Source organism: Bufo bufo, chromosome 3 (genome assembly GCF_905171765.1).
Source record: "Bufo bufo chromosome 3, aBufBuf1.1, whole genome shotgun sequence".
In the NCBI taxonomy this organism is placed as follows: domain Eukaryota; kingdom Metazoa; phylum Chordata; class Amphibia; order Anura; family Bufonidae; genus Bufo; species Bufo bufo.
Genome location: NC_053391.1, coordinates 701,052,213 through 701,065,389, shown reverse-complemented (window position 1 = coordinate 701,065,389; position 13,177 = coordinate 701,052,213). Strand labels below are relative to the sequence as shown.

The 13,177-nt window shown below is 47.0% G+C and overlaps 1 protein-coding gene across 1 annotated transcript; it reads left to right on the top strand.

The window, feature by feature from the left end:
• Positions 1–10,682: 10,682 nt before the first annotated feature.
• LOC120994117 (olfactory receptor 52Z1-like) lies at positions 10,683–11,639 on the top strand. The gene has a single exon (XM_040422573.1). It carries the CDS (start codon positions 10,683–10,685, stop codon positions 11,637–11,639), a length of 957 nt encoding a protein of 318 aa, XP_040278507.1.
• Positions 11,640–13,177: the final 1,538 nt, after the last annotated feature.

Genomic DNA, 13,177 nt, shown 5'->3' with positions numbered 1-13,177 from the left:
CCCCCTTATCATGTGCCAGTAGCCAGAGCCCCCCCCCCCTTATCATGTGCCAGTAGCCAGAGCCCCCCCCCCATATCATGTGCCAGTAGCCAGATCCCCCCCATTATCATGTGCCAGTAGCCAGAGTGCCCCCATATCATGTGCCAGTAGCCAGAGTGCCCCCCCTTATCATGTGCCAGTAGCCAGAGCCCCCCCCTTATCATGTGCCAGTAGCCAGAGTCCCCCCCATATCATGTGCCAGTAGCCAGATCCCCCACATTATCATGTGCCAGTAGCCAGAGTGCCCCCATATCATGTGCCAGTAGCCATAGTGCCCCCCCTTATCATGTGCCAGTAGCCAGAGCCCCCCCCCCCTTATCATGTGCCAGTAGCCAGAGCCCCCCCCCATATCATGTGCCAGTAGCCAGATCCCCCCCATTATCATGTGCCAGTAGCCAGAGTGCCCCCATATCATGTGCCAGTAGCCAGAGTGCCCCCCCTTATCATGTGCCAGTAGCCAGAGCCCCCCCCCCTTATCATGTGCCAGTAGCCAGAGCCCCCCCCCATATCATGTGCCAGTAGCCAGATCCCCCCCATTATCATGTGCCAGTAGCCAGAGTGCCCCCATATCATGTGCCAGTAGCCAGAGTGCCCCCATATCATGTGCCAGTAGCCCCCCATATCATGTGCCAGTAGCCCCCCTTATCATGTGCCAGCCCAGTAGTCCCCCCTTATCATGTGCCAGCCCAGTAGTCCCCCCTTATCATGTGCCAGCCCAGTAGTCCCCCCTTATCATGTGCCAGCCCAGTAGCCCCCCTTATCATGTGCCAGCCCAGTAGTCCCCCATTATGTGCCAGCCCAGTAGCCCCCCTTATGTGCCAGCCCAGTAGCCCCCCTTATCATGTGCCAGCCCAGTATTGTACCTATATAAAAAAATTAAAAAAAATAATACACTTATACTTACATCCAGCAATGCGATGCGATGCAGGCCGCCTCTTCCGTCTGTGTCCCTCGCTATACGGCTCAGGCGACGCGATGACGTCATCGCGCCACCTGCACCGGCCTCTGATAGGCTGCCAGCACTAAGCCGGCAGCCTATCAGAGGAACAGGAGGGGACACACCTCTCCCTCCTCTGCCGCAGCACAGACAGGCATCTGTATTGCCGTCCTGAGGACGGCAATACAGATGACTATGGAGATGAGCGCTTCCGCAATGGAGGCGCTCATCTCCTGCTCTTCCCTGCAGCCGGCCGCGGCCGCCCCCACTTGTCACCAGAGCCGCGGCCTTGCGGCACTCAGGCTTGCCGGCCCACCGGGAAATTTCCCGCTATCCCGGCAGGCCAGTCCGGCCCTGCGCTCGGCGCCTTTCGGGTGACAGCGCTGGGGTGCGGGGCACCCACTGCACCCCGTGTAGGATCGGCCCTGGGCACTACTGCTATGGTGTAGGCACCAAAGAGCCAGTCGTAGTGTGTTGAGGATCATAACTATTATTATTTCTGTGTGGGAGCACTAAGTGGGCAATTTCATCTAATAGGTGGCACTAAGTGGGCACTTTTACTAAATGGGGGGCACCACTTTACTGAGGGCATTATAGAGTGCTTTTACTAAGTGGATGGCACTTATAATGTGTGCAGTGAAGGAGTATTATTACTGGGGAATTATTTCTGTTTAGATTATACTAAGTGGGTGGTATTATTGAGTGGGGCACAAAGAGGTAAAGTGTGACTGTTAACTCTGCAACATTATGTTATAATCTGTTATTATTTTTGGGCTTAACCATGGTTATGACATTATTTGGTAAATTTGACTACACAGCAGGTTATTTGGGAAGTAGCAGGGCGGTACAAGAGATGGAAGGATGTTAAGTTTTTTTAGAGGTGTGTGTTGGGGGGATGGTTGCTATCAAAGCAAGGAGCCAAAGTTTCATGGCAGAATACTCTGCACAGATGATTAACTGTAAGGAGAAGTCGTCATGGTGGTCTGGGTCAGATGAGAAGAAAAGGAAAGAGAACATCTACAATTTGAGAAGATATCAACTGTAAGTAACTGGACATAACTACATTTTAATCACTTATACAGTCTGCAGAGCACCTGTGTAGAACGGGTTTCAACCACTATATGGTTATGTGTGGATGTAATGTTGGTTTTATTTTGTGTGTTTTATTCAATGACCACATGGCAGACATGATTTACCTTTGCATTGCTGCCTGGAGAGAATAATGTGGTCCTAATAAAAAAAAAATTAGAAAGACTCTAGTCGGCAGCAGTTAGGCTTTTCTTACCCAGGGGCAAAGGTCTTGTTTTCTGCCCTAGTCCTATGTCTCCATGACCAGTGGTTTTATAGACTGAGTGTGAGGAGCAAATGGTGAACTGATGTCTTCAGGAGGGGGTACAAGTATCCAACATGTGAGTGGGTTATATGAGTGTTTACTGGTCCTCCACTATTGATCATTCTGGTCATAAACATATGCAATACATTCTGATGTCACCAGCCAAAAATGGTCGATCAGACTTTAAACATATGTCCTGCCTTACCTCTCCTCTCGAACCAACTCAGATGAGTGGATCGAGTTGACCAGTTTGAAAAAAGACATGATTTTGCAATACCTTGTTGGGGGATGTCTATGCGATATGTGTCCGTATGTGACCACCACAGGTTAGAGATGTGATTTGCAGCCTGGTGAGGGTTTTATTTGTAATGTATTACATTTGTATCATGGAAAGGTAAGGATGGACACATCTGTTCTGTACATACAGGATATGATGGAATTGAAAATTTACCTTTGAAAATCTGGCGATGATCATTCAGTATTCTCAAAGTGGTGGTCTTTTGGAGAGGTTTCACTCCAGCTGGTATAATCAAGGTTGGGGTCTAGTTCTGGTCTTAAATATTCCTTGTTCGGATGGGACATCGATGGTGGACTCAAGGACGTAGGGAGGAGTTACGTCACGCTCCTCCCTCTCCTCCCTCTCCTCCCACCTTGCTGCGCTGAATCTCGGCGTCCGCATGTAGCGGAGCCGCTGCTGCCTTGGATACCGGAGGTACTGCTGAGGTCACGCCGTGCTGCTGGCGGCATCTAGTGGAGGTGCCCTTCCTTCGAGCTGGTGCTTCCTGGACCTGGAAACGTTTGGGTTTCTGTTCCTCTCTCCGTCGCCTCCACTTCACCACTGTCGAGATCGAAAGGCTTGGATATTCGTTCCTCTGTTTTTGTTTGTCCTCGTCTGCTCCGGTGTCGCCTTTTGCTTCCTGACTTCATGAATGAGCCATCTCCTGCCTGCCTCCACTTTGTTAGGATTGGAAGGTTTGACTGTTTTGTCCACTGTTGTTAGCTGCCTACACTTGCCCTAATACCACCTCCTGCTGTAATGACCGACGTCACGCACAGGGAGGAAAACAGGGAAAGCCCTGCCCAAGGGAGAGGGAAAGGTGGTGACCCCTAACTCACCTTGCGGCTGACACCTGACTGCCCTGACGTCCCTAGACGGGTTCCTCACCTGTGCGGCGATCACGTGACTAAACCCTGGCTTTCCCTAATATGAGCCCTGGATAGTGAACAGGCCGGTGGGATCGCTAGTCCACACCACTATCACTAAGAGGGAAACACCAGGGAGAGGACAGACAAAACATACAAACACATACACCCAGGTGGGCGACCACAATAAACCAAAAAGGTCCAACAGGGATCTGGAGGGTAGCGTACTGGACCAACTACCAGCGAACGCAGCAACACAGCTCCAGAAGGTCAGAATAGATGTCCAGGCAGGAGGCTCTATCTCTGGCAACCAGAAAAGTGTGAGAGAGAAATATAAGGAGGTCTGGGAGTGCTGGACAAGGAACAGCTGAGGAGAAGGAGCTACGGATCCCTGAGTGAGCCAAAAGGGTTTGCTAAGCAAACCCAGAAAGCTACCATAAGGAAAACAGCCCTATCTTAAATAGAGCGTGCAGCCAACCGCTGCGACTTCCTGACCCCGGGTATAACGGAGTCAGGCGTGGTCCTCGACACCCTCGTGACAGTACCCCCCTCTCTACGAGGGGCCTCCGGACACTCAGGACCAGGTCTCTCAGGATGAGAGGCATGAAAAACCCGAACTAACCTGTCGGCGTTTACCTCAGACGCAGGAACCCACATTCTTTCCTCGGGACCGTAACCTCTCCAATGCACCAGATATTGAAGAGAGCGGCGGACCCGACGAGAATTAACAATTTTGGATATCTGAAATTCTAGGTTACCATCCACGACAACAGGAGGGGGTGGCAGCGGTGATGGTTCTAGAGGTGGAACATATTTTTTGAGTAACGACTTATGAAAAACATTATGAATTTTAAAAGTCTGAGGTAACTCCAGGCGAAAAGCCACGGGGTTGATGATGGCTACAATTTTGTAAGGGCCAATAAACCTAGGACCCAGTTTCCAAGAGGGAACCTTCAATTTAATATTCCTAGTAGACAACCACACATAGTCATTCACTCCTAGGTCCGGACCTGGCGACCGTCTCTTATCGGCCATGCATTTGTATTTACCTCCCATATTTTTCAAGTTAGCTTGCACCTTCTGCCATACCGATGAAAGAGATTACGAAAACCGTTCCTCTTCGGGAACCCCAGAAGACCCCCCCTCTTTGAAAGTACAGAATTGGGGATGAAAACCATATGCACCAAGAAATGGTGACTTGCCAGTGGATTCCTGACGACGATTATTTATGGCAAACTCAGCTAACGGTAAATATAATGACCACAACTCTTGGTTTTCAGACACAAAACATCTTAGATATGTCTCAAGGTTTTGGTTGGTACGCTCAGTCTGTCCATTCGACTGAGGATGGAAAGCAGAGGAAAAGGACAAGTGTACCCCCAAACGGGAACAAAAAGCTTTCCAAAATTTAGAAATAAACTGGGTACCCCGATCCGAAACAACATCGGAGGGGACCCCGTGAAGCTTCACGATTTCACTGACGAATACCTGAGCAAGAGTCTTAGCATTAGGTAGTGCGGGTAACGCAATGAAGTGTACTATTTTGCTAAACCTGTCCACTACTACCAAAATAACTGTTTTACCCGCAGACAAAGGTAAGTCAGTGATAAAATCCATTGACAGATGTGTCCACGGTCTATTGGGAATGACGAGTGGTAATAGAGACCCTGCAGGACGTGTATGTGAAACTTTTGCGCGCGCACAGGTAGAACAAGAAGACACAAAATCCAATACATCCTGACGCAACCTTGGCCACCAAAAACGACGAGACAATAGTTCCAAGGTTGCTTTACTACCCGGGTGCCCAGCAAGTGCCGAATTATGATGTTCCTTTAATAATTCGAAACGTAAGTTCAACGGTACAAACAATTTCTCTGAGGGGCAAGAGACCGGGGCGTCCCCCTGGGCCTCTAACACCTTCCCCTCCAAAACAGAGTGTAACGCAGAAACAACCACTCCTCTTTGAAGAATGGGTACCGGATCACTCACATTACCCCCTCCAGGGAAACAACGATATAGTGCATCAGCCTTGGTGTTCTTTGCCCCAGGACGATAGGTAATCACAAAGTTAAACCTGGTAAAAAATAGCGACCACCTAGCTTGTCTAGGGGTGAGACGCTTAGCTGATTCGAGGTACAGAAGATTTTTGTGGTCCGTAATCACAGTGACGGGGTGGACTGCCCCCTCTAAGAAATGACGCCACTCCTCAAACGCAAGTTTAATAGCTAATAGTTCCCTATTGCCAATATCGTAGTTCTTTTCTGCTGCAGATAGTTTTTTAGAAAAGAAAGCACAAGGACGCCATTTGCCAGGAGACGGACCCTGAGACAGCACCGCCCCCACTCCCACCTCTGACGCATCGACTTCAACAATAAAAGGCTGAGAGACATCAGGTTGGACCAGTACAGGTGCTGAGGTAAACCTCTCTTTTAGAGAGGAAAAAGCAACTTTAGCGGCGTCAGACCATTTAGAAAAATCAGTCCCCTTCCTAGTCATGTCAGTAAGCGGTTTTACAATAAGTGAATAATTTTTAATGAATTTCCTATAGAAATTCGCGAAGCCCAAGAACCGTTGTAGTGCTTTGAGGTTCTCAGGAAGATCCCAATCTAAAATTGCCTGGACCTTCCTAGGATCCATACGGAAACCTGACGCAGATAATAGATATCCCAGGAACTGTAATTCCTGAACGGCGAAGACACATTTTTCAATTTTAGCATATAATTTATTCGTCCGTAGGACCTGCAGTACCTGTCTGACATGCACCTCATGTGTTTTCAGATCAGACGAATAAATTAAAATATCATCTAGGTATATTACCACAAACCTGCCGATTAGATGACTAAAAATGTCATTAACGAAATGTTGAAAGACGGCAGGAGCATTGGTCAGACCGAAAGGCATAACTAGATTTTCATAATGCCCCTCAGGGGTGTTAAACGCTGTCTTCCACTCATCCCCCTCCTTAATACGAATCAGATTGTAGGCACCCCTAAGATCAAGTTTGGAGAACCACCTAGCACCCGCAATCTGATTAAACAGGTCAGGAATGAGAGGAAGAGGGTATGGGTCTCGGATGGTTATCTGATTTAATTCGCGAAAATCTAAGCAAGGACGCAGGCCCCCATCTTTCTTTTTAACGAAGAAAAACCCTGCAGCCACGGGTGAAGAAGAGGGTCTGATGTGTCCCTTAGCCAAGCTCTCGGAGATATAATCTTTCATGGCTTGTCATTCGGGACCCGAAAGATTATATAACCTGGTCTTGGGTAATTTTGCCCTGGGAATAAGGTTAACCGGGCAATCATAAGGACGATGAGGTGGTAACTTCTGACAACCCTTTTCAGAAAAAAACATCCTCAAAGTCCGAAATAAATGTAGGTAGGGTAGTTATGGAGGCGACTAAGCAATTGCTATTTAAGCAATTTTCTCTGCACTGCTCACTCCACTCCAATATCTCCCTGGCCTGCCAATCCACCACTGCCAACCAGGGAAGACCCAGCACTACCGGAGTGGGAAGCCCCTCCAGAACATAACCTGAAAGCATCTCGTTATGGTGGTCCCCTACCCGAAGGTGTAAATTATGAACAATGTGCGTGAGGTTTCTCTGAGACAGGGGAGCAGAATCAATAGCGAATATGGGAATGGGTCTCTGTAAAGTACAAAGAGACAAACCCAAAGTGCGGGCAAAATGGGCATCTATCAAATTTACCCCTGCTCCACTGTCTAGAAAGAAAGAAATAGTCTCCGTCTTATCACCAAAAATAATAACCGCTGGCAACACAAATTGCGATGTACGTATGGAGGAAACGTATACCCCCCGGCTGACATCCTCCACACAGCCTGGGGTTAGTAGTTTTTCCGACGGTCTTTTGTTTCTGAGGAAAGAAGGACAGACATTAATGAAATGACCCCTCTCCCCACAAAAAAAACAAACTCCACGCCTACGGCGAGCCTCAGGAGGACGGACCTGACGAGTAGTTCCTCCTAGCTGCATAGGCTCGTCTAAGTCCGTACAGACTAACTGCTGCTTGGGAGGGGTTACCAATTGCTCCGGTTTTTTCAACCTGACCCTAAGGCATCTATCTATTCGGATAGAAAGGGACATAACCGCATCAAGGGAAAAGGGGGTCTCATATAATGCAAGCGCATCCTTAACCCTTTCGGATAACACAGAGCATAACTGACTCCTGAGAGCCGGGTCGTTCCATTGGGTATCCGTAGCCCACCTACGGAATTCAGAGCAATACTCCTCTACCGGCCGCTCTCCTTGTAAGAGTCTCCGTAATCTTGATTCAGCCAGGGCGACTCGGTCAGGGTCATCATATATGAGACCCAAGGCCCCGAAAAACTCATCCACTGACCGAAGAGCCTGGGAATCAGTAGGTAAAGAGAACGCCCAGGACTGCGGGTCCTCCTGCAGCAGGGAAATAACAACCCCCACCCGCTGATCTTCATTACCAGAGGAGTAAGGGCACAGTTTAAAATATAACTTACAGGCCTCACGGAATGTCAAAAACTTGTCCCTTCGGCCAGAAAATCTGTCAGGGAGAGGGACCTTGGGTTCCGCAACAACCTGGTTACCAATAGCAACCGCTGGGCTTGCAGTCAGTTGTAGTTGCTGCTGTTGCTGGAGGACCGACGCCTTCAATCCTACCACCTCCAAAGACAGGCCATGAAATTGTTTGGACAGAGCAGCAATTTGATCCATACTGGATTCTAAGTAGGTAAAAATTTTTTTTTTTTTTTACCTACACAAAATAATGGCCAGAGATAATGTAATGACCGACGTCACGCACAGGGAGGAAAACAGGGAAAGCCCTGCCCAAGGGAGAGGGAAAGGTGGTGACCCCTAACTCACCCTTCGGCTGACACCTGACTGCCCTGACGTCCCTAGACGGGTTCCTCACCCGTGCGGCGATCACGTGCCTAAACCCTGGCTTTCCCTAATATGAGCCCTGGATAGTGAACAGGCCGGTGGGATCGCTAGTCAACACCACTATCACTAAGAGGGAAACACCAGGGAGAGGACAGACAAAACATACAAACACATACACCCAGGTGGGCGACCACAATAAACCAAAAAGGTCCAACAGGGATCTGGAGGGTAGCGTACTGGACCAACTACCAGCGAACGCAGCAACACAGCTCCAGAAGGTCAGAATAGATGTCCAGGCAGGAAGCTCTATCTCTGGCAACCAGAGAAGTGTGAGAGGGGAATATAAGGAGGTTGGGAGTGCTGGACAAGGAACAGCTGAGGAGAAGGAGCTACGGATCCCTGAGTGAGCCAAAAGGGTTTGCTAAGCAAACCCAGAAAGCTACCATAAGGAAAACAGCCCTATCTTACATAGAGCGTGCAGCCAACCGCTGCGACTTCCTGACCCCGGGTATAACGGAGTCAGGCGTGGTCCTCGACACCCTCGTGACACCTGCCTCCTGGTTATAGTAATAAGACACCTCATACTTTTAGGAATAAGTTACCCTCTCTATGAGTTCTGAATGTGCCTCCCTGATCCCATTGTTGCCAATGGCAAATATATATATATCTGTATAAGTGAATATAGCTTGTTTTTTCTTTTTTTGGGGGGGAGGAGAAGAAAAATATATATATATTCCATGTTGATTTTGCCTGAATTCTGTTCCCAGTTCTAAATCTCACCCCATGATAATTTCTGACATCTCCACAGTGGTCGTCACAGAGGTGGCCCATTCTCCACTTTAACTCTTAAACGTTCTTCTCAATGTTGTTCCTTGGTGTCTGGACTTCTTCAGTAACAGGTGAGCCTACATACCAGATTTTCAGGAAGTGTTGATATTTGTGGCTAGTTTAATGTTCTATCTCTCCCTGAGCCCCAATGATGGAGAACATTCTTCTGTTATTTCCATAGTTCTCTAGCCTGCCTCATTCAGACTTTATATTATAATTTTCCTTGAATTTGTCCCATTCAAGTTAAAGGGACACTGTCACCTGGATTTCACTTACTGAGCTATTAACATCACCACATCAGTCTCCACATTAAAATATACTAGTATTACAGCCCTTTGTCCCTCCGGCTGTTAGAGCCCAGCCGCGCCCATTATCTCGGAGCCCTGCACTGCTCCACTGCTAATTTATTCACTGATCATCACCGGCGTAATGTGTTTGTTGAACCCGAAATCTAGCGTATGCGCCGTGAATACACATGTCAGCGCCCGCGCGGTGTCCTGGCATCAGCCTCACAGAACGAAGTTCGCATGCGCCAGCTTCGCTCGAAACAAACACATTACGTTGGCGATAAGCAGTGAATAAATTAGCAGTGGGGCGGTGCTGGGCTCCGAGATAATGGGCGTGGCAGGGCTCCAACGGCCAGAGGGACAGCCCCTTGGGCTCCTTATCGAGGCAATTACCATATGACTAAAAGCTATTTTCTAGACAAATGAAAAGACACAGGGCAGTAATACTAGTATATTTTAAGGTAAATCGTGGAGACTGATGTGGTAATGTTAATAGCTCAGTAAGTGAAATCCAGGTGACAGGGTCCCTTTAAAGGTTAGAACTCTTATTGTAAGTGTAGAGCATACAATTAGAGGATGTTCTCTAGCAGTCTATGTGGTTTTTGGCTGATATTCTTCGCCCTAATCTGTGCCAAATCCGCGTCCAATTGTTATGAATAGGAATCCACATTGACCCTGATTTTTTTTTCTTTGTGGATTTGAAATTCACATAAAAAAATGAATAAGTCCCATGTCTACTAATCTGCATGTGCCTCAAGTGCAAATTTGCATCAGAAATCCAAGAGTCAGCCTTGACTCAGGATTCTGTGTCATATTTTTCCAAATGGCAGATATCATGTGAACAGACCCTTAAAGGGGATAGGGGATAGCTATTAGACCGGTGGGGGTCCTACCACTGGGACCCCTAACAATTATAAGAATCCGTACCCCTTGTAGCACTCCTGAAATGAACGGCGTACCAAGTCACATTACCATGGGAGTTCTGGAGATAGCTGAGTATAGAGCTCCACTATCTTCAGAATTTACATAGAAATGAATGGAGCGGCAGCACACATGCCTGATTGACTGCTCTGTTCATTTCAGGGGGCTGCAGGAGGTACAGTGCCCCCGTTCTCGTGATCGGTGGGGGTCCCAGAGGTAGTGGATAGGGGATAACTTAATCTAACTGGAATACCCCTTTAATATCCAGGAGACACCCAGCATTCTCTTCATTTACAGGATACCAGAGAGATAACATTTCACATGGAACTGTCAAACATGAGCACTTTTCACCCGGACTACTTCTTTCTCATTGGAATCCCTCGTCTGGAGGAATCTCATCTCCTGCTCTCCATCCCATTCTCTATCATGTATGTCATGTCTCTTCTTGGAAACTCTACCTTGATTTTGGTGATTGGAACAAACAAGACTCTCCAGCAGCCCATGTATGTATTCCTGATGATGTTGGCCGCCTGTGACATCCTCCTGAGCTCCACCACGGTACCCAAGACTCTCAGCATCTTCTGGTTTAACTCTCACACAATCTCCTTTAATGGTTGTCTTGTCCAAACCTTCTCCATTCATTTCAACTTTGTGATGGAATCTGCAATCTTAGTGATCATGGCCTTTGATCGATTCTATGCCATTTGCCGCCCTTTGACTTACACATCAACCCTCACCACATCCTTCATAAAGAAGGTCATTGCTGTTGCCCTTTGTCGAAATGTTTGTTTCATTACACCATTTGTTTTCCTACTTTACAGATTACCGTATGAAGGCAGCAATGTGATAGAGCACACGTATTGTGAGCACATGTCCATGGCCAGGCTGGCTACTGCCGATAAACTAGTCAATGTTGTGTATGGACTTGTCATAGCAGGTTGTTCTTCTGGTATAGATTTAATCCTCATAATCATTTCATATGTTGTGATTATCAGAGCAGTTCTAAGACTCCGATCCTCAGAAGCTCGTCTCAAAGCCTTCAATACATGTGTGTCTCATGTCTGTGTCATCATCCTCTTCTACACTCCGGCCTTTTTTTCATTCATTGCCCATAGAGTTGGGTATAAATACGTTACTCTTCAGGTTCACATCCTGGTGGCCAATCTCTATGTCCTTTTGCCACCAATGATGAACCCAATCATCTATGGGGTGAGGACAAAAGAGATCAGACAGCAGGTGGTGTCCATGCTTCGTAGAGAATTTATTAGATATCAATAATAATGGGATATATATATATAATATATTTTTTTTTCTAGTGAACTCTCATTTATTTTTAATTTTAATTTTATTTTTATGAATGTTATTTCATAGTGACACTCAGATTTTAATCTATATTGGGATTAGCCACAGAAAAACAGAAGAACCTTGGAGCTCCTTGGTTCAATTATTATACTATTAAACCAGGCATACTGACTAATAGGGTTGATCGTACTGATCAAAATTATTTCTGTCCTTTGAAAATTGTTGATGGTGTTCCGAGAAAAGAGATATTGATGGCCTCTTGTTTACATAGGCCTGTCTATCTGCATGCCATTTACCATTGAAGTGGACAGAATGTGCTGTTACTAGTACTAAGTAGACAGTATGCAAATAGACAGACCCATGTAACCATGAAGAGGCTGCAGTACTCCCAGAAACTCGGCAACCCTTTCAATTCATTTATCATCAGGGGTGCTGAGAGTTGGACCTCCACCGATCAGGTATTGATGGCCTATCCTTGTCCTCTTTGATGCTGGGTTTATACAAGAGCATCAAATTGTGAATTCCTACGCATCTAGTGCATTATAATAAGAATGTGATGTATATTAATATGTCTATATAAAGTATTCACCCCCTTGTATATCAGCAATAAACCACAGTGATCATGGACTGCGTTACTATTCACACCCTTCATTATGACAAATCACCACTGGGGAAGACAGTTGGTTATAAAAGCACATAATTAAGGGGCATTCTAAAGATGAGTAAATCAATTCAAAATGAACCAGGTTTTTTACAAATTTCACAAAAAAAATCTGACAAAAGAATCCGAAACTTTTCTAATTGGCTTTGGAGCATTTTACTGTCTACGTTGGTGGGCAAAAGCATGGGGGAGGAAGAAGAAGGATAGTCACATGACCCTGAGAGGATTTGGGGGCTTGCCCTGATTGGCTCCTATGCTGACAGACAGCCTGGATGAGCCAATCATGGGGGCAGCTGGCAGTGCCCGAGCAGAATGAGCCCAACATCATTCTGTATTCTACTTGGTAGTAGTGGCAGCTGTAGCCCCAGTGGTGGTAGGGGCAGTGGTAGCAGTAACAATGGGCAAATACAGAACAGGGTGTCGGGAGGAGAGAATACATATCACAGTCTAATGAAAGTGCTGGGGAGGGTGGGTGCTTTGATGATGATTGTGTGTTGGACAAGACCTGGGAGCCGGATCGGGATTCAGGCATAAGTACCACAGCTCTATTTTGTACATGAAGCGTTATCACCGGTCTCTGTGGGAAAATTGAAGTAGCTGACAACTAGCGCAACAAGAATGTCTTTCTTCTCCCGGTCTTCTTTGCAGGAGCCAGGCCACATCCACGTGTAGTCCTTGTCATCCTCATCATCACTTCTGCTTCTCTCACTCAAAATTCTTCTCCTTGGCTCCATCGCCAGCTATCAATAACAGACTGTGTGGCTAGGCAACAACTCTACACACCCAGCAATCTGCTGGTGCACATCCCACATCGCCAAGTTGCTGACAGTGCAGTCTCTGCCGTACCACTTAG